General features: G+C 43.1%; 1 protein-coding gene across 2 annotated transcripts in view; it reads left to right on the forward strand.

The window, feature by feature from the left end:
* The window catches only part of RNF138 (ring finger protein 138), a 31,258-nt gene extending 20,784 nt beyond the window's left edge, over window positions 1-10,474 (forward strand). Inside the window, exons 2-7 of one of the 2 annotated variants that reach the window (XM_068234733.1) lie at window positions 1,008-1,173; window positions 2,253-2,368; window positions 5,025-5,130; window positions 7,555-7,662; window positions 7,779-7,868; window positions 10,309-10,474. In XM_068234733.1, coding sequence (XP_068090834.1) covers window positions 1,008-1,173; window positions 2,253-2,368; window positions 5,025-5,130; window positions 7,555-7,662; window positions 7,779-7,847 — 565 coding nt within the window. In that variant the 3' untranslated portion in view covers window positions 7,848-7,868; window positions 10,309-10,474. Of the gene's footprint in view, window positions 1-1,007; window positions 1,174-2,252; window positions 2,369-5,024; window positions 5,131-7,554; window positions 7,663-7,778; window positions 7,905-10,308 lie in introns of those variants that run through there. The other variant, XM_068234734.1, reaches the window with a different exon arrangement.
* The last annotated feature ends 16,007 nt before the right edge of the window (window positions 10,475-26,481 follow it).

Raw genomic sequence — 26,481 nt, forward strand, 5'->3', positions numbered from 1 at the left:
GCAGAAGCTTTACACACCCTCTCAAAGCTCTGCATGAGTCACACAGTAAGCTAGGTCTCAGCCTATAGAAGCCATGTCTATTGTTTGTAAACACTGCCTAAAACTGTTAATTTCAAGCCAGGATTGCAGCAGGGAGTGGCAGAAACGACACAGAGGGGCCCAGGAGAAACATAATGAAGAGAATGGTATGCTTTTTATTGTAAGAATTTTAGAGTACAGATTCTCTTTAAGTGGTTAATAATTACCACTGTTCAAAGTATCTATAGAAGTCATTATGAGCACAGGACCAATAGAGCTAATACTGTAGTTGAGGGAGGGCCCCTCTGGCCCAAGGGCCCCGATGTGGTGGCTACCTCTGCAACCCATATTGCTACACCACTGGGTACAGTTATAAATTGTGTAAAAGTTTCTCGGATCCATTTTAAGGCAACTAGGTTCATTGCAGGATTTCCCTGCATACAGATTCACATTAGATGTGACAACCCAGATTAATCATTGGGCATGTCGTTGACTTTTAAGGGCCGGATTCCACTGGGGTGCCTCATCCATTTCCAAATCAGACATGGCACCCATTTGCCACGCACAGCTATGGGGATTCGGATGCGTGCCACGGTAAACTGCAGCATGCTGTCCAAATCACACCGACCTGTCATTAGGACAGCAAGCCTACTGAGTGAATTGGCAGCGATTCCGATGTCCAACTCGCATGCGGGAAACACTGCAAACTAGCATCTACTGGAAATGGTCCCTTAATGCGATTGCCACATGGTGGATAACAACTTACTCCATGCACCATTTCCTCAGACACCATGCTTGTTACCCTCTTGAATATCATTGTCTATTTGGGTTATGCACATGCATTGAACGTGTGCAAGTAAATGATGTGCATGTTTCCTGCATGCTGTATGTGTGCATCCTCCATGAAGCTACTCTCCGGGAGTGTTTGTTTTTCTTCTTGGAATGAAATAATTTTGCTACAAATCTTCCAATATATTGTGCTTATCTAGTTTTTGCAGGAGATGCTTTGTAGCAGCTATTAAAGCAAGTGGAGCACATTGTCCACTTTGCCGAGGGCCTCTGCATAGAAGTGAGAGATCAGCACCAACTAGAGCATCCGACATTGAGGCGGGCATGAGAGCTTTATCATCGGGCTGTACGTATTGTGGGAAACAGGTAAGATTCCATTAGAATAGGACACATTTTACACTAGAACATGGATGTGCCTCTGTCATCTCCCAATGTTTGCACATTATGGGCCATATGCAATTCACTTTTTCACCTTAGTTTTCTCCTAGGTGATATTTTTAAACTTGTCAATAAAATGCCTTTAAAGGGACTCCGAGCAGTGCAGAAACTATGGAAAGATGCATATCATTTTAAAGCTCTCTTTCTCCTCTTTCCAGTAATATATAAACCGCCACCCTACGCCTTTTAGTTTTTGCTATTTTCGCGATTGAAATGGCCGCGATTTCAATCGCGAAAATAGAGAAAACTAAAAAGTGTAGGGCGAAGATTTAGGTGTCACCAGAAAGAGGAGAAAGGGAGCTTTAAAATGAAATCCATCTTTCCATAGTTACTTGTATTACACAGGACGACACTTTCCCCAGTGTCAGCAGCTCAATTCAGCAGAAAAAGTCGCCCTGTGTAATACAAAGTAACTATGGAAAGATGGATATCATTTTAAAGCTATTTTTCTCCTCTTTCTGGCGACACCTAAATCGTCGCCCTATGCCTTTTTAGTTTTCTCTATTTTCGCGATTGAAATCGCGGCCGCGGCAATTTCAATCGCGAAAATAGTGAAAACTAAAAGGCGTAGGGCGACGATTTATAGATCATTGGAAAGAGGAGAAAGAGGGCTTTAAAATGATATGCATTTTTCCATAGTTTCTGAACTGCTCGGAGTCCCTTTAAAGCCTCCAGTAGGCAAGAAAATACTCAAAATAATTTTGTTAGTACTTCCCTCCCCCCCCCCCCCCCCCCCCAACGTTTTGGTACTTTTTTAGTTGAAAAGTACTGGAAAGCTATTTAAAATCAAAGATGAAAAATTATCTCCTAGGAGAAAACTCAGGTGAAAAAGAGAATTGCATATGGGCCAATGAGTTGAATATCCCTACCATACTTACTTCGACCATTTTATGAAGCTTTCTTTTGGAAATAGAGGCAATATACGTGGTATATTTAATACCTAGTCCATACTTATTTACTACCTCTGTGTGATCTGTTTAAATTTTGAAACTAAAACTTACTTTCAGATGAAGTTGTCCTATATGCGGCTTCATTACAAGTCCTGTAGAAGCTACCAGGAGGAGTTTGGCAGTGCTTCTAAAGAAACCAAAATGCAGAACACCACAGACGCCACAACAAGGCCGTAAGATTGGATTTTTTAGTGTTTTTTTTTTTTTTTTTTTTTTTTTTTTCCTCCTCCACTTCACTTTTTAATATTGTTCTCATATGGAGGACTATGTTTTGAATATAGAATTTTTTGCTTTTCTTCTCTCCACATCAAAGGCAACAGCCTTAACCTCTTGAGGACTGCAGGGCTAAACCCCCCTAGTGACCAGGCCATTTTGAGTAAAATTGGCCACTGCAGCTTTAAGGCCAAGCTGCAGGGCCGCACAACACTGCACACAAGTGATTTCCCCCCCCCCCCCCTTTTCTCCCCACCAACAGAGCTCCCTGTTGGTGGGGTCTGATTGCTCCCATGTTTGTTTGTTTTTTTCCATCAATATTTTCGTGTTTTTTTTTTTTTTTTTTTTTTTTAAGGCTGTTTCTTTAAACCCCCTCCCTCCCTCCCTCCCACCCCACAGCCAGCCAATTACGGCAATCGGCTGTCATAGGCTTCTGCCTATGAGAGCCGATCGCTCTCTTGTTTCCCAGGGGGACATGTCCCCAGTGCAGCGCTGCTGCTGATCGCAGCGCTGCACAGGCTAAAAAGACGGCGATCACGCCGTCTTACAGTCTCCCGAGCGGCGTCAGCCGCTCGGAGACTGAAGGCGGGGCGTCACTCTACCCCCCCAAGCAGAAGATGCGTGCGCAGCCTGCGTGCGATCTCCTGCAAAACAGAGCCCAAGGACTTTACGCCAACCGGCGTTAGGCGGTCCTGGGGCTGCCGCCGTGGCCACGCCCATTGGCGTGATGTGGGTGGCAAGAGGTTAAAGTGAACCTGAGGTGAAAGTGACATGCAGGCTGACATATTTTATTTTTTTAAAGTAAACCTGAAACTGGGAAGAATGAAATGAAGAAATTAAAAACAAAAAAAAACCCAAACTGGTGCTTCCTCTGGCCTAATCGCTCCCATGCCTCTGTCCTCCGCTGCCTGCAGCCTCCGCAGATTGTCCCAGAAAGTCCTCCGGTCCGAGGCATACTGCACAGATGGGCTGTGTACGCTCCCTTGTCTCGCTCAGAATGCCTCCAGCCACAGGAGCGGAACAAGGGAGAACGCACAGCCCGACTGAACCTGCGTCGACTGGACGACTTACCTACTTACCCTATGGGCCAGTTGTGGAGGCTTCAGGCAGCGGAGGACGGTGGCGTGGGAGCGATCAGTCCAGAGGGAGCTGGAGGAAGCCCCAGGTATGTATATATTTCTTATACCCCCCCCCCTCCCCTCGTCTGAGGTACACTTAAAGCAATACCAGTTGCTTGGCTGTCCTGCAGTTCATCCTCTGCCTCTAGTACTTTTAATATTTTCAGCCATAGACCCTGAACAAGCATGCAGCAGATCTGGTGTTTCTGACAATATACAACACCCTGATGAAACGTCCAATTGGGACATTAAAAGCGTTGGTGGGCAGAGCTAACGCTGCTTGCATGTGACGCAGCATCGTTCGCACCTCATGCATTGGGATCCAGGGCTGGCATTCTCCGTAAATCAGCAGTCACACTCTGAGCAGGAGCGGCCTTATTGGTAGCCAGAGCCCTGTACACACATCAGGATAACCAGCACGATAACAGCAGCACCTGAGGAATAGTTAGTCACCAGGAGGAGCATCCGATGTGGGGTGAGATCCATCCATATAGAGACTTATTCATTGTATGCAGGAGCAATATAACAAGTTATCTCCTTTCCATCATCCCGGAACCCTAACCCTTGTTTCACACAGAACTTGGTTTCTTTTGTGCAATGAACCCTGTTCACACAAAGGTGTGGGCGATGAATGTGCGGATGTATGTGGAGTATTACAATATTATTCTCTGGCCAGAGACAAATTGAACAGTGGCATAGCTAAGGAGCTGTGGGCCTCGATGCAAGTTTTAAAATTGGTACCCTCAAGCACTGTATACATAACAATTGATATGGTGCATCAAAACCTGCCAATGGCAATTAGTGTCAGAGGTACAAGAAGGGAATGGGAAACGGCTTGTTAATGATTACCACTATAGAAAGTATCTATAGAAATGATTATGAGTGAATACTATAGTTGAGGGAGAACCCTTCAAGCTGCGTTCCTTATAGCAATGTATTCCGCTATTGTCATTTGGTTTTAATTGATGGGGAGAACTGAGCACTATTATCTTTTGGATTTCAGGGGGGGGGAGGGGGAGGGGAGGATTGTGTTTTAGACACAATTCGTATTTTTAATAAAGTGGTGAAGTATTGGAATACTTATGGAGGCCATGTTACCTAAAAATGATTTTATATTAAGCAATTTCTGACAATATAGTCAGAACTGACAAGACCAGCTGCATGCTTGTTTATGGTGTAATTCAGCCACCACTGCAGCCAAATAGATGAGCCGGACTGCGGGAAATAAATATGGCAGCCTCCATATCGCTCTCACTTTGAGTTCACTTTAACCAGTATGTGATCTAGCATAGTCCCCTATTCACCTTCCTACTAACAATAAAAAAATATCTGAAAGGGTGAACATGAGAAACCTTTTTAATGAGGATGAAACAGACAACAATTAACAAGATCTTCAACATGAAGATCTTCTTTATCTTCAATATACTGTTACCAAAATGTCTATTTCCATGGTATGTTGTGGCTACTTGAATTTTTTTTTTTTTTTTTTTTTTTTCAGGTTGGACACGACATACAAGTGCCCTTTATGTGCCCAAGAGAACTTGAACCGGCAAGCTTTACTTGATCACTGCATATTTGTGCATTATTTTGAAGATGGCGATGCGGTAAAATTTTTTTTTATTTTTTTGTCTTCCCCAGTACACAGGGTCACTTATGGGCTAGTTGTTTAATTCCCCTGCAATTTTTGTACCGAAGTGGTACACATTTTTCTTAAGGCTATGTTTACAGTGGGACATTGTGTTGTGATGCCATGTTAAAGCTGCGGCGCAGCATTAAAACGCAATGCAAAAAAAGTTGGTAACTCGCATTAACGCTGCGTTGCCTTCACATACAGTAGATACAGTGGAGTATACAGGCAATGAAAAATATGCTTCCCTGTATCTGTTAACGTCTGCATTTGGAGGTAACTCGCTGCAGCAGTGCATTACCATAATGCAACATTTACAACGTGACTTCAACGTCGCGCTGTGAACATCACATAGGGTGAACATTGCAATGCCGTAACACATGCACGTACTCCCCTACTGAATTTTTCCTTTCTTGTAACAACCTATTGAGGGTTAAAGGGCCCCTCCCCACTGTGGTAGCAGCAGGTCTATCTGGTAATCCCTACCAACCCGCAACCCCACCTACAATTCTTTTCTAAGTTGAGATCCCCCCCCTCCCCCTTTCTTCTGTTCATGATTGCTGGTAGGTATCTAGGCAGTGGTGGTGTAGAAAGTGTTAAAACTGGGGACGGATATTTGAGCAGGAGGAACTAAGCTTTCTCCAGTCTAAATGCAGTGTATATAAACTGATACATAAATGTGGCTGTAAGCTATAAAAAAAATAAAATATATATATATACCGACAGTCCCCGACTTGCAAGCATGCTCCGTTCCAGGGGCTTGATTCACTAAACCGTGATAACTCAGATATCACACTTTATCAAAGTTAACACGCCTTATCAGAGTAGAATAGCGAGTGCTACGAACTTATGCCTGATAATTGGCAATGGCACTTGTCCTGCCCTGAGCCCCTGCGGGTTTGTAGCACTCACTATGCTACTTTGATAAGGTGTGATATTTGAGTGATCACTGTTTAGTGAATCAAGCCCCTGGAGTTTGTAAGTTGAACTTGTTCGTAAGTTTGAGCCCTGTGTGAGACATGGGAAAACATGGATGAATGATATACTTTCGGACAACTCTCTGGATTTGGACATAAAGTATAAACGAAGTTTCGTTTTGTTTTTTTTTTTGGGGGGGGGGGGGGTGTATTTATTTTAAATGTGCTTTACAGTATGTTGTATACTGTAACATTGAACAACAAAAATAAGAAATTATTGTATATGAATGTTTTTCCCCTTGCTTACTGCCACTACACTTGCACACTGTCCTTGACTTGTAGTGTATATATCTTGTCTGTCCTTGTATTGTTTTTGTTTGTGCCTGTTAAAACAGAATGAAACCCAGCATGTCTGATTTGCTTTAAACGATTATTTACAGCATATTCTATACTACCACCATTTTTTTTTTTTTTTTACTAGAAACAGCATTCAAAGTGTTAAACACACGACATTCTAAGTTTCCTGCAGGGAAAGCTGGACACATCTGAACTGGAGATATTGTTATCTTGTGTTTACTTAATTGTATCAAGTGAGGAATGTGACACATTCTCTGACTGTGCAGAGTCTCCTGAACACACACCCAAAGTATTTCTGCTTAAATTAAAAGATGAATAAACCTGTTATGAATAAAATGCAAAGTCCGCTCTCAGAGCAATAAAAGTGTACTTTCGGAACTTGTTATTTCTAAATGAATAATAATACTTATGCACAAAAGCAAATATAACTGTATGGCATATAAAAAGGAAAACCTGTTTTTATTGATTATGTCAGGGTTTTATACCGCTTTAACCTGCCAAGTTAAATTCCTCTTAAAGGGATACTGTAGGGGGGTCGGGGGAAAATGAGTTGAACTTACCCAGGGCTTCTAATGGCCCCCCGCAGACATCCTGTACCCACGCAGCCACTCACCGATGCTCCGGCCCCGCCTCCGGTTCACTTCTGGAATTTCAGACTTTAAAGTCTGAAAACCACTGCGCCTGCGCAGCTGCATCCTCGCTCCCGCTGATGTCACCAGGAGTGTATTGCACAAGCCCAGTATGGTCTTTGGTCTGCGCAGTATGCTCCTGGTGCCATCAGCGGGAGCGAGGACATGGCAATGCAAGCGCAGTGGTTTTCTGACTTTAAAGTCAGAAATTCCAGAAGTGAACCGGAGGCGGGGCCGGAGCATCTGTGAGTGGCTGCACGGGCACAGGATGTCTGCGGGGGACCGTTAGAAGCCCCGGGTAACTTCAACTCATTTTCCCCCGACCCCCCCCTACAGTATCCCTTTAAGTGCAAACTTAGTTGGCCAAATTGATTCTGATATTTTGTATATGAAGTGTACTTTGTATCACTGAAACATTGTTTGTAAGTAGTGGACTGTCTTTATACATTTTATATTTTTCAAAGAAATTGCAAATGTTTAAGAGTCCTGTTCTTATAGGTGTGTCCTGTATGCTCTTCATTGCCATGGTCCAATCACTCTCAAGTAACGCCAAATATTGTCGCCCATCTCAATGCCAGACATCGGTTCAGCTATGAGGAGTTCATGGTAAAAGGCACCGCTGCGCTGATCTAGTTTTACCATAATTTTTTATGTATTTATTTTTTGTGTGTAGGTGTTTATTCAGTCTGTAAAACATTGTATTTTTCTTTCTTTTTTCCTAGAATGTCAATCTTGATGAAGAGGCCCAATACCAAGCTGCAGTTGAGAGATCCTGTCAGAATGCCACATGACTCTGTGTAAAAAGACCACTTGTATGTGTTGGGTTTAAATAAAGTGGAAAAGAACCATTTGCTTGATTCATAGTATAATATTACCGTATATTTCGGCGTATAAGACAACCCCTCAACTTTTCCAGTTAAAATAGTTTGGGATATACTCGTCGTAGACTACCCCTCTTCCTATGCACACCAAATAAAAATAAATAAAATAAAAATCATATGCTGGTGCTATGTATGAACAGATACTGGCGCTGTACTGTATGCGGTACCCAGTATATAACAGTATACAGGTGATTGACTTTCCTTAAGTGGATTGGTCAGCTCTCCCTGTTTCTCAAAAGGGTATGGAAGAATAGATTACGCTGTGCCCATAAAACACGCCTCTTTCACTCTTCTGGCCCAGTCGGTAAAAGGACAGGGTGTATCACCCGGCATCAATGACACCCGGCGTATAAGACGACCGCCAATTTTTCTAAAGATTTTCAAGGGTTAAAAAAGTCTTATACGCCAGAATATACAGTAGATATTTTTGTTGTGAACACTTTACTTGATGATGGACTTAAATTATTTTGCAATGAAGCGCCTTAAATAAATAAAAAAAAAACCTACTTGTGTAGTGGTACCCGGCATACCACTTAGTCTATGACTCGGCCAATGAAGCGGCCAAAATTGTATGTATTTTATCAAATGCCTTCCGACAAAATAAAGGAACTTTTCAACCTTTATTTACACATTTTTTTTTTTTTTTTTATTATTTTTTTTGCTGCAAAAGGCCAGTAATAGTGGCAAGACAAGTATGTTTGTTTTGGGGTTTTTTTTGTGTGTATTCAAGTGAATACACAATATCCAGGTCTGTGACGAAAGTAACTCAAATGGAGGATGTCAAAAGGTAAGTACCGTAACTCATTTGGCTTTTAAAATATTTTCTGGTTTCTATGTGACTTAAAGAGAACCAGAGATGAAGCACCCTCTTGTATTTTACCTTATAAATCAGTGGGAACATGACCGTAAACGCCTAATCTGCTCTTTGTTTCATTGTTCTCTGTTTAATCTGACTGTTATCACCTCTGATAAGAATCCCCAACTGAGCACTCAGTCTAGCTTTGCTATGGAAATATTATAGCTGAGTCTGTCTTCTCTGGTGTCTTTTCAAGCCCAAGCCTGCCCTCTTGTGGCTCTGCTATAATGACTCTGCTATAATTATTCCCTGCAAAGCCAGACTGAATGCGCAGTCCGGGATTTTTATCACAGCTGGTAACAGACACTTTTAGCAGTGAGGATGAAACAGAGTATGGTAAGTGTTTTCGCTAATGTTCTTACTGATATAATGTGTGTGTGTGTGTGTGTGTGTGTGTGTGTGTGTGTGTGTGTGTGTGTGTGTGTGTGTGTGTGTGTGTGTGTGTGTGTGTGTGTGTGTGTGTGTGTGTGTGTGTGTGTGTGTGTGTGTGTGTGTGTGTGTGTGTTAAAATACACAAGGGTGCTTTGTCTCTGGTTCCCTTTAAGTATTTTTCACCCACTTACATAGCAATACCTCCTGCCAACATGGGGGTGGGGCTTCTCTGTCCACTCCCTAATGTGCAGTATACATTACTTTGCAGTGCAGTTAGTATACTTCTCCTTGCGCTGCTCTATCTGGAGGGCACAAAGGCTACCTCATTCTAATGGAGATATGGGGCACAGGCCACAGGGCAACCGAATACTAGTGGCTGAAGAGGCATTCCAAAGTTTTCGAGGGGGCAAAAATCTCTAGCTAAATCCCTGTTTTCACTTTTTTTTTTTTTAAGATTTTCTCTGGTTACCCATGTAGGTGTTTTGGCTGCACAGCTTCTGCTGCCCTATGGCGAGAGGTGAACAACGGGTAGGAATAAAGCACATGCTAGCCAGCCTCATGACAGCTAGGTGTGTCCTATGCAATTTGTGATAATTGGGTAAAGAACCTCTTCCTGATAATACCTGAGGTCCCATCTTGTGCCAGTAGATATTTGGCGAGAGTTCTGTATCCACTGACACCAACGTTGTATTGCGTAATGCAGTACAAAGCTATGCTTACATTAGTTGCATAACACTCTTGCCTGTGTTCCTTTTAAAAGACAACTGTAGTGAGTGGGATATGGAGGCTGCCATATTTATTTCCTTTTAAGCAATGCCAGTTGCCTGGCAACCCAGCCTTTAATACTTTTAGCCATAGACCCTGAGCAAGCATGCAGCAGATCAAGTGTTTCTGACATTACTGTCAGATCTGACAAGATTCACTGCATGCTTGTTTCTGGTGTGATTCAGACACTGTTGCAGCCAGATATATCAACAGGGAAGCCAGGTGACTGGTATTGTTTAAAAGGAGAAAAATATGGCAGCCTCCATATTCCTTTTACTTCAGTTGTTCTTTAACTTCTAGTGGTTACAACAGACATGATTGATCCGTATTTAGTTGGGTTTGTTAGATTTTGATGTAATTAGTTTTTTTTTTTTATAGTGATTACATTCAAGATCCAGGGTGATGGTACAACAAAAAACTATCAGTGATATTTGACTGAGCTCCAAGTACAAGAAGAATGTCCTTGGTGGGATATTGGCACAGGATCGTACAGCTGTAAATTTTTTCCCGACTGCTGCTCAACAAAAACGCTGCATGAAATGTTTATCTCCAGTGGCTGGGCTGATTATTATTTGGATATAAACTCCCTGATTATGTGAAATCAGATCACTCACAGTTAAATTCTTAGGTCAGAAAAAAAGCTCTCCACTGAAGTAGGCTGTAAACGTCTCAGAAGGGGCAGCCTTGTTCATGCCCCTTTGAAGTCTAAATACCACTATGAAAATCATAACTTTAGGGCTAGTGAGAAAGTAGGTGGTAAGTGATGTAGGTTTGCTGAGGAAAGTGTACAAAAAAAAAAAACCTCCAATTCCCTAAGTGGGTCAATAACAAGTCACAACGAGAGCTGCCACCGAAGATAGCCAAATGATTCTCTGCTCACTACCAGAAAAGTGTTTTAGCGAGACGCCTTTGTGAACCAGCCCTTATAAGGCTGTAAACACATTGTGAGTGCTTTTTGAGAACTTTTCTGATCTTCAGAGATTTCTAAGCAGTTTTTAAAAACCGCTCCCATTGACATTGCATTAAAATTGCTGTGATTGCAATTTTTTTTTTTTTTTTTTTTTAAATTGTGATCGCAGCAATTTTATCGCAAATGTTACAGAGGATTTAGCGTTATTTTAATGCAAATCAATGGGAGCGTTTCTTTCAAAAAGGCCTAGAAAGCTCTGAGGGTCTGAAAAGCTCTCAGAAAACGCTCATGGTGTGTCTACAGCCTAAGTCTCCATTACTACAGTGGAAAATGGGCATTTTTGTTTGTTAAACCACAATGGTGAACTGATCCTTCAGCTGCCCGCAAATTTTCCCATATAGACGATGGATGTTCCATATAGCTTATGGTGGAAACGCATCTGCCCCGCGCTTCAATCTGATCATAAACAGAGCACTGGAGTGGAATCCGGCTCAAGTAGGAAACTAGCAGAAAGTTTCAAAGGCAAATGATAAGCACAAAAGCTACGTAACATTTTTCAGCATGTGAGGTCTATGAGAGCACTTTTTCTGTTCATTCAACCTTTATGGATATGCATGGATGTGACAAAATGCATTGAAACTTGAATTTCTGCATTCCAGGTCTAAAAGTGGGAGAATGAAACTGTGTATTTTTGTTGTTTTTTTCCTGTTGAATTGTTTTCCTGTTGAATTGTTTGCAGTTGCAAGGGGTGTGTGTGTGTGTTGCGATCACTAAGAAACTTGGTATACAGATCCCATACTACCTGGAAAGATATGTTCTGGGGTCTCCCACTGCACACCTGCTTATACCACAAACAGCCAATTAGATTGAATTCACTTTAATTAAAAAAAATGTAGAATGCTGCCATTCTTATAGTAATAAAGCCAGAGTACCGAAACTTGGCCCAGTTGGTGACCGAGGTTAAAAATTTAGGGAAAGTGGGTGGAGCATAAAACAGCTAATCAAATTTCAGTTGTTTACTTTAAATGGGAAAAATGTGAACTGCAGCCATTTTTAATGGTGATAGCAGGATTTTCAAACTTGGCACAGTGGGCCACTGGGTGACTGGAACATACAACAAACAAAATTCACCTATTGATTTTCAAGGGGAATATTTAAACTACTGCCATTCTTACACTGTTAATGGCAAAGGCCTCAAACCTGCTACAATTGGATGACTGGGATTCAAATTCACTAGAGGGCGGAGCTACAAACAGCCAATCATATTTCTTTGCTTCATAAACTGCATCCATTCTCACATTATTGATGCCAGGAACCCCAACACTCAAACTTGGCCATTAAGTGACTTTGTGTCAAGGTTACAAAAAGTGGGTGGGGCCAAAACCCCACATTTTTTTACTGGAAAAATGTAAACTGCAGCCATTCTTATTGTTAATGGTAGGATTCTCAACTTTGCACAATTGGTCATTGGGTGACTGGGATTAATATTCAGGAAAGTGGGTGGAGTCTACAACAGCCAATCAGAATTCACCTATTGATTTTTCAAGGGGAAAATTTAAATTGCTGCCATGCTTACACTGTAAATGGCAGAGGCCTCAAACCTGGTACAGTCAGTCATTGGGTGACTGGAGTTTAAATTCAGAAAAGGAGGCTGAGCCACAAGTGGCCACAATCAGATTTGTTTCATTTAAATGGGAACATTTATATTGATGCAAAGGACCCCAAAGCTCATACACTTGGTCTGTGACTCTGTGTGGCCTGGTACACACCAGAGGAGTTTTTCTGAGCGTTTTGAGTTTTTAAATCTGCTGCTAATGTTATCCTATGTGTCTGTGCACACTGGAGCAATGAGGTTTTGTAAAAAAAAAACCCATAGCATTACATTGGGAAGAGCTTTTGAAACCTCTAGCGCCCAAACGCTAGAGGTTTCAAAAGCTCTTCCCAATGTAATGATATGGGTTTTTTTTTTTTTTTTACAAAACCTCATTGCTCCAGTGTGCACATACACATAGGATAACATTAGCAGCAGATTTAAAAACTCAAAATGCTCAGAAAAACTCCTGGTGTGCATTAGGCCTTTGTCAAGGTTAGAAAAAGTGGGTGGAGCCAACAATTAACTTTTTTACATGGGAAAAGGTCAACTATATCCATCCCTACACTGTTAATAGCTTAAAACAGGGGTTTCAAACTCACAGCCCGCGGTACAATATTTTGTGGCCTGCACCAGCAAAAGAGACACAGGAGTGAACTATTTTACCTTCTAGTTTGCTTCAGTGCTCCCAAGTAATCCGCCGCATCCCCGCCGCTAAATGGAGGCTGCAGAGCCCCCAAATCCCCCGGGCAAACATCCACGACTGCGCTGAGGGGTAGAGCTTCCAGCTGTAGCTCTGCCCCTCCTGACATCAATCGCTGCACGGATCGCAGCCTCTCCCCGCCCCTCTCTGTGAGGGAAGTGTGAGAGGGGCGGGCAGAGGAGGCGATCCGTGCAGCGATTAATGTCAGGAGGGGCAGAGCTGAAGCTGAAAGCTCTGCCCCTTCCAGGAAATGCCGGCGGATTACCCCCCCCCCCCCCCCCCCCCGGGCGATTTGGAGGCTCTGCAGGCCTTGTTTTGCGGTGGGGACACAGCGGATTACTTGTAATGGGAGCACTGAAGTGAATTATAAGGTAGGACACTTTATGTTCAGAAGAAATAATTAAAACTGTTAATGACATTTGAGGACTTTTTTTTTGTGAAATCCCATATGCGGCCCAGCCTCATCCTGACTTTGCCTCCTGTGGGCCCCAGGTAAATTGAGTGTGAGACCCCTGGCTTAAAACCTCAGCCAGCCAGTGAGTGACTGAGATTTAAAGTCACAAAAGGAGTGGAGCCACAAACAGCCAATCAGACTTGATTCTTTTCTATGGGATAATTTAACCATTTACTGGAGCAGAAGCAGTATATCTATGCCTCACTGGTGGTTATTAATGGCTCTAGGGGCATAGATATATGTAACTCCCTGTGATTGCCTATTGCACGTGTTCTCAACAACTTTTAGTACGCTGAAGTGAACACAGTTCCCATTCACCGATCAAAGTGCCTGTGATCAATGATCACTGGCATTAATGAGATTTCAATGGTCACTGATAAAATGAAAGTAAATATATGCACACACTTCTTATTGGTGAAAATCCAGCTGGTAGCCTAATAGTAAAAGGACACCCTAACAATTAAAATCAAAAATAAATTCCCCCATTAAAATTAACCAGATGCCTCCCCCACTTTACCATAGCTTTGTGTATCTCTCTATCTAACACTGTAATAAATGAGACCAATGGACAAGCTCAGCTCGTCCAGAACGCTAAGGAGGTTAAAACTATAATTGCGAAAAACAGAGAAATATTTTTTTCTTATTTCCATTTTAAAATTCAGTTAGAAAATTATATCTTATAAAATGAACCACCCAAAGAAAGCCTAATTGGTGATAAAAATTCAAGATAGAAATCACTTTGTTGCAATACATAGAGATAAAGTTATTGGTGAATCAATGGAAGGAGTGCTGATATGGGAAAATTGCTCTTGTCCATAAGGGGAAAATTCCTTTGTGGTGAAGTGGTTAAATTATTGAAGCTAAGGACACCAAAGGTCACAAACTTTGTCATTGAGTGACTGCGTGTTAAGGTTAGAAAAAGTGGGTGGAGCAAACAACCAAATACAAACCTGGGACATCAGCTAGTAACATAAAAATGTATATCAATAAGGGGGAGACAATGACTTGGCTTTGTGCAGTTACATTGTAACTATGGAGCAAGCTTTGAATAAAATAGTGTGACATGATGTACCCTCCAAGTAAATGATAGTGCAGCAACTCACTACAGTTTCATATGGAATTCAAGAAACTAGTGGTGTAACAGTGTACACTAATGATACAATATATGTTGTTCAATTTTACCAAACTATGTAGTTGAAGGGTAAACTGAATGAACATATGATATGCATGGATGTTTTAAGTAGTCACTTATATCACATACAAATTGGTAAGATTGGACAAAGAAATACTGCAGCCAGACCTCTAGTTCCTAGGGCTCACCAGTGATCATCACCATTGCATCCATTCTTCACTGATTTATAGTGGTAATGATTACCATAGGCCTAAATTCACTAAGCTTTATCGAGCGTTTGAAAATTTACCTCATGAGTAAAATCTAATGTTGAATTCACTAAGGTGTTCTAGATTTATTGAACATTTTATCAATAAAACATTTGATAAATCTATAACACCTTAGTGAATTCAAAATTAGATCTTACACATGAGGTAAATTATCAAACGTTTGATAAAGTGTTTGATAAACGTTTGATAATGCTCCGTGAATTGAGGCCTTAGTCATTTGAGTCTTTCTTTTGATTGTGAACTGTCAGAGCCAGCGGTTCTGTGGAGATAATCTGGACCCAGGCCTTGATGCTCCTTTGGGCCCCCAAGTCAGGGAATGCAGTGATCACAAGAATTTTACAATCCGTACAGTACAAGGGGCTCCACTCTCATTTTTTGCCTTAAAGCAGACCTGAATTTAGAACTTCCTCTTTCACAGTGCGATTTTAAAGTCGCACGTTAAAACATTTAACGCAAAATAACTCACTGCTTTGAAAAATCAATGCCCCATTCACAGTGCACACGTTGCGTTAGTGACTAACGCTGCACATTAAGTGAAAGTACTGCATGCAATGCGTTATACACGTTAGTAGCTGCGTTGGACTGTTTGCACATGCTCAGTAATAACTTAGTATGGCTGGCTTTGTGAATTAAGCCCTAACTGTTAGCACGCTGGTGAAAAGCCCTTTATCACGCCTAAACTTAGTTTAGGCGTGATACAATAAACTCTCGCGTAAAAGTTTATGCGCATAAAGTTCTGTGCGCAATACCATTAAACCCTACGCGATGTTTTGCGCGCACCGGACTTTGCGCGCAAGTTTTTCCCTCAAAGCGGTGCTAACCTACTTAGTGCAATGCTTATCACGCCCAAAAGTCTTTAGGCGTGCTAACTAGGTTAGCACCGCTTTGTGAATAAATTCCTAAGAACCATACTTTTCATTGCCTGTATGCTCTACTGAATGCAACGATAACAGGGCATTAAGTTGCGTTGCGACTTTTTGGGGGATTTGAGTTGTAATTTGCATTGCGACTTTAACGTTGCATCAAAACACAACTTCCTACTGTGAAAGAGGTCTAAAAGATAAGCAAAAGAATTTCAAGAAAAACATTTCTTTGTTATAGCTGATACAAATTTCAATACAATGCTCTGCTGAGGCAGCCAGCTGACACCGCTGAGAGACCAAATTATAGTTGGGAATAGTCACAGATGGGGAATTTGACAAGCTAAACTCTCGAAGTACATACAGTGTGCATTTCTCTGTTTTCCTTCTGTCCTGTGCAAGAGTTCCGGTCCACTTTAAGTCCCATTTTAGTTAAAACCATCCCTGAGAGTTGCCCTTGGAAAGCAAATTCATGGTTTACAAAGTGTAAAATTCTGCTACAATATAACAATTGCATTGGAAAGCATGTCTCTGTCTCTATACTTCTGTGTCAAGTATTGTAATGTCTTCTTTATGACCCCGAAAAAGGAATAATGACCATAGTAAAAACTTGTAATAAACTTCCCTTGCAGGATGAAACTCAGTTTGCCAGCACGTGTTTTCTGCACAGAAAAACTGATTTCAGTTGAGAACTCATGCTAACCAATTGGCTAGGTCACACTTGAATGCTGATTTTGCACACAGAAAAAACTGACCTAATGCACATTTTGTCAGTTTTCTCTATAAATTACATTAGCTGCTGTAAGGCAGAGGTTACACTTGTCTTTCAGTTTTCTGAAAAACGTAGAAAACAAAGACAAGTGTTTCCCCTGCCTGAAGGTTTTCAAGCTCAACAAATGTATTGCTTATTCTTGCTATCCACCCATACCCATATTTAGAGGAACAGGAACTGTATATATAACCGATCAGTTGGAGAGCAACAATCTTTGTGCTCTTTAGTTTTGCATACCATTCTCAACATTGTTTTTTCTTGCTAAAGATCATAATACTGTATGGAAATTCTCTACAGTATTTAGAAGGCGAATTTTAAACTACAGCCATTACTTCTTTTCCTTTGCTTTATCATAAAGTCACAATGAAGATTCCTCTGTCCCTTCTAATCGCCCTTCACATTTGCCAGGGTCTGGTAAGTATGCAACCTACGTATATGTGTGTGCATATATATATATATATATATATATATATATATATATATATATTATATTAATATTTATGGTAATACACCGATTCATTTATTGTCCGCAATGGGATACATGAAAATATTGGTTTTCACCTAAAGCTATCCCTCATAATATTATCTATTTTGAATATTGTTACAGCCTGCAACTGTAATATGTACTCTTAAACAGAGAAAACGTGCATATAAAACTATTGAAAGTCAATGGAGCAACAGACACTGGCAATAGATGCGCTGGTGGTAGGGCACCACACCACTGGTACTACTGAGGTATGTCTGCTGAACCATACATCCATTCAATAGAAAAATAGCTGAAAAAGCAGCACTGGATCAGAAAATACAGTACCTTTATTGTGGATCTATGGGTACAGACAACATGGTATGCAGTGGGGATGAAGAAAGCCTGACTGTTTCGCGCAGATACGCTTCTTCAGAGGCTAATACATACCCGTATTGTAATTCCTGATCCAGTGCTGATTTTTTCTGCTATTTTTCTATAGCATATAAAACTATAGGGGCCTAGTAATTATACAATCTTGATTGCACATCTTACCACATTTGTAATGCCTAATACAATTATAATATGCTAATATTTAATTTGTGTAGCCTAAGGACTGCTTGCTGAATAGGTATTTGCTTCATCTAGGATTCAAACCCTCCTGGTTACCTGTGTCAGACCAGTATGCTATCCAGCCACATGTATGTAATATGAGGGACTACCTAAAGTATCCATTCAAAGTATATTCACTCTGTTAACCTTCTACTACATAGAGTGGTAAAATTTCACAACCTAGATTGTATCATTACATCATTGTATCATCATTCAATTTTACAATCTAGATTGTATCACCCTTGCGGGTGGATCTGAGTATCCCTTATGATAATTAGACAGGGAAGATGCAAATTGATGACTTTGATTATGTAAACTGTCTTTGGAACATTTCTTCACTCATTTCCTCTTCCAAAAATGGTTAAAGGGATCTTTCAAGTGACCTAAAAAAAGGGTTTCTCACTTACCTGGGGCTTCTACCAGCCCCCTGCAGCCGTCCTGTGCCCACACAGCCACTCACCGATTCTCCGATTCCCCCACCGTCGGTTTGGTTTCATTTTTGCCGACTCTGAGTCGGTGGGCCACTGCGCCTGCACAGCCCTTGCCACGCGTATCCTTACATGTGTTTCAGTCCGCAATAGTGTCCTAAATACTCCTGTACAATAAAGCACCTTTAGATAAGTTTTCTTTTTTTATGTATATATATCTCATGCTTGTTTGTCATGTTAATGTTTTGGCCTCAGTAATAAGCATGTAGCCAGTAAGTAGTTTTGAAAAAAAAACATGATGGTGCAAACTATTTGCATATAGCCAACCAGGTTGAACTTGATGGGCACATATCTTTTTTTTAACCAGACTATGTAACTAGCAAACCTGCAAACCTGCTTTCATAATTTTGGGCATTTACAAACCAGCAACATCTGAATTGAACGCAGATTAGCCCTGAGAACCACACCAGTGTTGGCTGCTGGCCTACGTCACAGCTTTCCCCATTCTTTCTTCTTACCATCCTGCACTCCTAGCAGTGAAAGAAGTGTGAGATCAGAAGATAGGATAGGTGGAAGTTTGGTAAGACTGGGGGAGAGGTTTTAACAAGGGATCGCAATGTTGAAAGACAGAAAGACATGAACTTTGTGTGGTTTGGTGGCTACATGGTGAACCTCGTATCAAACATTAAGGGGGTTGCAGACCTGCAAATCCTGACCCAAGTTTAGGTTAACTTTGCCCCACTGAATTGCCATCTTTAGAGGTATGTGCTGCACAGCCCTTAGACATTTAACGACCAACAGAATTGTGTTGATCCTGTTCATTGTGGGCAACAGCAGGGCCGTTTCTAGCCATTTTGTCACTCAAGGCAAGAAATCCCCCCCCCCCCCTAAAAAAAACCCCAAAAGATTTACAGACACAATAGAATACATCCCATATGATATAAACCATGTGCCATATACTATGTGCTGCCACCATACACCTCAAATAAAAACAGCAGCTATAAAGTATCAGCAGGTATCCCATCAGCAGGGACCCATATGTAATTAACTTTTTCTCCTGAGTTTTCTCCTAGGAGATAATTTTTCACCTTCTATTTAAAATACAGTAACTCTTCTGCACATTGCAACTGAAAAAGTACAAAATTGTAGGTGACATTTTTTTTCTTGCTTGCTGTTGGTTTAAAGGGCATTTCAGTTTTGAAAATATCACCTGGCAGAAAACTAAGGAGAAAAAGTTAATTGCATATGGGCCAGTGTTGGCAGTCTAAGTGAGACCAGGTAATAGAATTGGAATGGGTGGAGGTAAAGTAGTAGAGGGTCAGAATTGATGACATGGATAAGCGGATAGATTTGAGCAAAATAGAGGCATAGTGGATAGCACTATTGTATTATAGTGCACACTTGAATGCATTTTTCCTATGCAGAAAAAAGGCCAGCAGTGAAGCACTGCATACATTTTCTCTATCAATTACATGTGCTTCTGTGATAAACCTGGGAGTTTTCACATACATATACAGACACACATGGTGTGCGGAAAACGCATACAGAAATGCACACAGAAAAGTGAGACAAGTATGCTTCCAGCCACTGTTCTATCACTGACTCTGTCCTCCTCTGATGGAGCAGTTCTCAGCCAAACTCCTCCAGCATCACTACAGTACACAGTACTTGGGAGGGGGTGAAGAGGCTGGGGACAGGGCAGTTATAAACAAGACTGAGTAGGGAGAGTATATAAATCCAAACTCTGAATGATTCCTTATCAGTGGCTGTGCAGATGCAGTCAGAACAATTGTGAAGAGAGCAGAAAGCTTTTTCTCTCCGGATCCTTACCACTGTCTCTCAAGACAGGGAGAATATTTTTTCCCTGGACTGACAGTAATTTACTGCACCTTTTCCAGCACTTCGCTTCAAGCCACTGCCTGGAACATCTGTGGGTTTAACTGGGGCTGGCCAACAGTCTCACACTTGTACAGCCATTCCCTGTCTTCAGCTAAAACTGGAGTCAAGATCATACAATTGCAACCATCCATTCAGATGTTTACACATCAGTCACATAACAGTCTGATCACAAATACAGAATAAATTGATCATCTCTAGACAGTACAGTATGTCACAGGATTATGGTCAGGGCCGGAGCTACCATAGGAAAAAAATGGGCAATTGCCCCAGGGCCCCAGAGGCTGTAGGGCCACCAAGTTGTCCCTCTCCCATCTTAACTGTTGGGAGGTGATTAGGGGAGGGTCAGCAGCCAGCTCAGGGACCCAGGAGGGAAGTTTGGCTGCAACAAAGGGCCTCTAATGATGCTTTTTGGTCAGGGGGTGTCTGTTGGGGGGCCCCCAGGCTAATTTTGCCCTAGAGCCCAATTGTTACTTGAACCGGCCCTGAATATGGTAGTCCAACAGCCAAAACAAACACGGACAATTACAGTATTTTGAATAATAAACACTTTTGTCTGCATAGGATCTTAGAGTGGAGTCATGGGCTTTTAGAGTGGAGTCCGTGTTTCTATATATTTGACCGTATTTAGTGAATCAGAAGGCTGTATTTTACAAAGGCAGTCTGCAATACTACCATCCATATTTCTCCATTTCTCTCAGCTCGTGCTTTCTTTTTTTTAAGTTTGCTCCAAAAAGATAAGATTTTTTGGAAATAAAATTTGTTGTAGAGAAGCAGAGGTTGGTAAATGTAGATCTCCCAGCATGCATCTTGATAGGCATTATCCTGTAGGCATAATCACATCACGATTTTAGCTTTTTTTCACCATAGAAGATAACAAAAGTGATTGACGTACTGATGATTACTGCTGACTTACTGAAATTGCTGATGGCTGCTAGTGTTACATCTAATCTATAATTTTATTTCTGCCATTTTGTTTTATCCTAGCCCTTCCCACCTACCCCAGATACGTTGGGTAAGTTGTTATTCCATATTTTATATTCTATATTTCAATTTACACACATATATACCTGTAGACAAATTAATGTGCTTGGTTCTTCTCTAAAATTACATGCAACATCTACATTTCAAAAGCGGGACACTAGGCAGCGGGGTGAAGGGAGTAGGATTAGGTGGAGGAAGGATTAGGTAGCATTGGTATACATTACCGTGTTCCGGCCGGCAATCGCTCCTTCACTTCATAGTTAGCTTGCAGGAGTCCTCATCCAGCCAATCAGCATGCGGAAACTGAAGCTGCATGGTGATTGGCTGGGTGCAGGACTCCTGAAAACTAACAGAAGAAGTGAAGGAGCGATCGCCGGCTGGGACTAGGTAATGTATCCCTCGGCAGGCGCATCGCTAGCGCTATTCGATCGTGGCACGTGCCACGAACCTGGCCTTAGGGTGCCCCTGATCTATGAAATGGGGTGCCCAGCAGAAGTGCCTCGAATGTATGGGCACAAGTTATCAGCAAAAGCGGCCGCCGTTCGCTCACATACGGCGGCCGCATACATTTCCGGCTCCCGACATCACACTTAAAAACTGACAGCATGCGCTGCCTTAATCCGCCCCCCCTGCCCCTACCTGCTCCAATCAGAAGTGGAGGAGCACCTGGCAGGGGGCGTGGAGTTGCATTGAACGGCAGGGGGCTGGAGCCGTGGAGCGTGAGTGGCTCTGCTCCCTGCACAGCGTGTGACCCAGGCCACCAGGCGAGCACATGGCGTCATATTGGCGGCACTGTCCGCACCTGGCAAAACTTTAGCCTGCCGCCAGACCATCAGGCACACCAGCCACAGATTGCTCCATGCCTCCACCACCGTCTGGCCTCTGGCCTCGCCGCCTCACCACCGCTCGACCAGCGCCCCCCACTGCTCTCTCAAGCAAGTTTGGACTGGTGACTGTGCCACTGGCTGCCAGAGTGGCTGACTTAGTCAGTCAGTACACCCCCGTCCCTCTCCCTGGCCTGCCGCTGCCAGATGCCCCAGACCACCTCATGGACACTGACTGGTCCTGGACAAGGAAGGAAGCAAGCAAGGTGCCACTGCCTGCAGCCAGATGCCAGAGGCCACCCACCAGGCAGCCTGCAGCCAAGAGCATTTGTCATTCAAACAGTAAGTGGCACCCTGGCCCAGCAATTGCAAGTGGCGGGGGTTTGGTGGGTGAGGGGGTGAGGAGAGTGCAGCACTGTCTGCAGCCAGAGCCAGCTAGCCACACACAGCCAGCCAGCCTGCAGCCAGCAGTAGCCACTAGCCAGGTGGGGGGTTGGGGTGGAGGAGGGGAGAGAGTGCAGGCAGAGTCAGCTAGCCACACAGCCAGCCAGCCTGCAGCCAGCCCAGTAGTAGTAGCAGCCACTAGCCAAACAGCACCTGGGACTGGCTGGGCCTGTGTGCTGTGCTTTCTGTGTACTTATCTCTGCTACCTCCAAAATGTACAGTATGAGCTGTTTTCTGTGCCTGCACTGATGGTAAACTAGCTGCAGTGTGTGCTGATCTATGCTACCTCCAGTATGTACAGTAAAAGCTGTTACTTTGTTTGTACTGATAGTAAACTAGCTGCAGTGTGTGCTGATCTCTGCTACCCCCAGTATGTACAGTATAAGCTGTTACTCTGTGCCTGTATTGATAGTAAACTAGCTGCAGTGTTTGCTGATCTCCTGCTACCCCCAGTATGTACAGTATAAGCTGTTACTCTGTGCCTGTACTGATAGTAAACTAGCTGCAGTGTGTGCTGATCTCTGATGCCTTCAGTATGTACTATATAAACTGTTACTCTGTGCCTGTACTGATAGTAAACTAGCTGCAGTGTGTGCTTTTCTCTGCTACCTCCAGTATGTAGAATACAAGCTATTACTATGTCCCTGTCCTGATAGTAAACTAGCCGCAGTGTGTGCTGATCTCTGCTACCTCCAGTATAAGCTGTTACTCTGTGCCTGTACTGATAGTAAACTAGCTGCAGTGTGCTGATCTCTGCTACCTACAGAATGTACAGTATAAGCTTTCCTCTGGTGCCTGCACTGTGTGTGCTGATCTACCTCCAGTGTGTACAGTATAAGGTGTTACTCTGTGCCTTTACTGCTTGTAAACCAGCTGTATTGTATGCTGATCCCTGCTACCTTCAGTATGTACAGTATTAGCTGTAAAGCCTGGTACACACATACAATTTTGATTAGCCAATTTTAGCTCTGTTCATATTCATTGTCTGTTGGCCCACTTACTACATGGGGGTGGTAAAATTGGTCAGTGATTGACCAATCAAAATTGTATGTGTGTATACATCTTTAATCTATGCCTATACTGATTGTAAATTATCTAAATAAAGGACAGGGAGCTCCATCCAATATTTTGATGGGCAGGCCCGTTATCTGTAGCTTACACCGCTGCTAAGTTCATGTACATTTGGCCCCACCCATGACCACGCCCACTCACAGAATGGCCACACCCATTTTTGCCGCGGCGCGCTGCACGCGCCACATGTATGCCCCACCTGGTGCCCACAGGTGCCCCTGATCTTCAAGGACCCTAGGAACGCCCCTGTCCCTCGGCACACATCCTCCACCTAATCCTACTCCCTGCACCCCGCTGCCTGTCCCACTGCCTCTCCCCCGACCCCGCTGCCTAAAGTTTTTAAAGATATAAAACGATAAATATCGTTTTATGTTAAGTACTCCTGCGCCCTTTTTATACTGTTGGCGCTGTGCGCCATTTTTGCCTGTTCCAGCTCCAGGGGATATTGAAAGCTTTGGATTTTTTTGGTAACCCAACCTTGACTTGTACTTCTTCACAACAACGTTGTCCCTGATGACTTGTTTAGAGAGCTCATCATTGGTCTTCATGGTGTGACTTCATTTCACTAAGGTGAAATGAAGGTAATTGGTTGCACAGGAATGTCTTATAAGCATCCTGGCACAGGAGGTGGATGCATATGCTAATGTCAATTTTTAGCATATGTACAGTATGTATGTATGTATGTATGTATGTATGTGTGTATATATATATATATATATATATATATCCATCACATAAAAAGTAAGATTAAGAAGCATTAAAACATTTTGATTTAATGTGTCTGGTCCTGTTTCAGGTGAGTTCTTGAAGCATCTCTGCTGCCACTACTCTACTATTAGGTGAAGTGGGAAGGGAGCCGGGTCAGTAGACCATCAGGGAAGCTATATAGGGGGGAGGGGGAACTACTAGCCCACCAGGGAAGCTTTATCGGGTGACTACTAGACCAGGAAAGCTATATAGTGAAAGGAATGGGACCTCTAGACCACCAGAAAAGCTATATAGTGAAAGGAACCTCTAGACCACTAGGGAAGCAATATAGTGGAGTGAATGGGAACTCTAGAGCCTAGGTTCTCAACGTGTGGTACGAGGGGGTACTTGATGGTTCCAGGGGGTACTTGGGCTTGATATACTTAATCAATATAACATACCTCCCAACATTTTGATTTTGAAAAACGGGACATTTAGGCCACACCCCTGGCCACACCCCCAACACCCTAGTCACGCCCACCCCACAAAAAAGTTTTTTTTTTCCAATTATTAATTACTCCGAAAGGGGAGGCGCTGTGAGGGTGCCAGTGGGTGGGGGGGAGGAGGGTGAGGGTGGCTGTGGGCGGGCAGAGAGAGATCTAGGCACCAGCCCGGTATGCGGCATGGATAGCTGCCGCCATTACACTTCTCCCTCCCTCCCTCCTAATATGCCCCCAGTGTCCCCTTCTCCCCCGCAGGGTAAAATGGGCAGCGGTCGGAGCGGGCAGTAAGTCTTATCACTGCCTCTCCGCTGCATACGGGGATCTCCTCTGATCTTCCTGCTTCCTGTGACGTCACAGGAAGCAGGAAGATCAGAGGAGATCCCCGTACGCAGCGGAGAGGCAGTGATAAGACTTACTGCCCGCTCCACTGCCCATTTTACTCTGCGGGGGAGAAGGGGACACTGGGGCCATATTAGGAGGGAGGGAGGGAGAAGTGTAATGGCGGCGGGTGGCGGCCATCCATGCCGCATATCGGGCTGGTGCCTCGATCATTTTTTTTCCCACTCACTCCCCACCGGCCGGGACCAGGGGAGGGGGAGGGGCAGCGCGGGACAGCGGGACGGCCCCCTAAAATCGGGACCGTCCCGCCGAAATCGGGGCGGTTGGGGCCCCTGATATAACAAATTAAGAGTTTTAGAAAATGATAATCTTATTTAAACACCAAATTAGTATTTTAATAATAATTAAAAGCAAGAGTAAATGCTTGGAACGTGTTTAGAACCAATTATCATGTACTACGATTAAATATATATTTGTCAAGGGGTACTTGTGATAATGTTTACAATTTTAGGGGGTACTTGGTGAGCATAGGGTTTTAAAACGGGTACATACCGATAAAATGTTGAGAAACACTGATCTAGAGCACCAGGAAGCTATATAGGAGAGGGAAGGGAGCACTACTAGACCTTCAGGGAAGCTATATAGGGGATGATGGGAAGGGCACCACTAGACCATCAGGGAAGCTATGTAGGGGATGGAGGGAAGGGCACCACTAGACCACCAGGGAAGCTATATAGGGGATGGAGGGAAGGCCACCACTAGACCACCAGGGAAGCTAAGCTATATAGGGGAAAGAGCCCACTAGATCATCAAGTAAGCTATATAGGTGAGGCGGGACCACTAGCTCACCAGGGAAGCTATATAGGGGATGTAGGGAAGGGCACCACTAGACCACCAGGGAAGCTATATAGGGGATGATGGGAAGGGCACCACTAGACCATCAGGGAAGCTATGTAGGGGATGGAGGGAAGGGCACCACTAGACCACCAGGGAAGCTATATAGGGGATGGAGGGAAGGCCACCACTAGACCACCAGGGAAGCTATATAGGGGAAAGAGCCCACTAGATCATCAAGTAAGCTATATAGGTGAGGTGGGACAACTAGCTCACCAGGGATGCAATAGAGGGGAGAAAGGGGACCATTTGGCCACCAAGGAACCTAGGATTTGGTTCAGAGTTTTTTTTTTCTTGTATCGCTTTAAACCCAGGTGCTTCTTATAGGGTGCTTCTTATAGTGCAAAAAAATATGGTGTATTGAGTTATATATATCAAAGCTCCTAGGTGATGCATTCAGTTGAAAATTGTATTATTCATTTTGAAGGGGGTCTATCCTAATCGCTCATTTATTTTTTTTATTTGTTGTCCAGTGAAACTGGATTGGCTGCCAGAAGTGCAATTTGGGAGTAAGTTTGGCAGCGAAAGGGTTAAACATTTCCTATTCAGTCACTTTTGTGAGTCCTATCCCCAGTTACACGTTAGTTAGTCTGTAATGTTGTCACTATTCAGAAATGCACTTCTGGCTGCTACTCTTGTAGTTTCCCGTAAACTTCAGCCCACACCTATATGGGCAGGAATGTTATCTCACTTGACATCAAGGTTTGGCAGGTTT

This window comes from Hyperolius riggenbachi, chromosome 5 (assembly GCF_040937935.1).
Source record: "Hyperolius riggenbachi isolate aHypRig1 chromosome 5, aHypRig1.pri, whole genome shotgun sequence".
In the NCBI taxonomy this organism is placed as follows: domain Eukaryota; kingdom Metazoa; phylum Chordata; class Amphibia; order Anura; family Hyperoliidae; genus Hyperolius; species Hyperolius riggenbachi.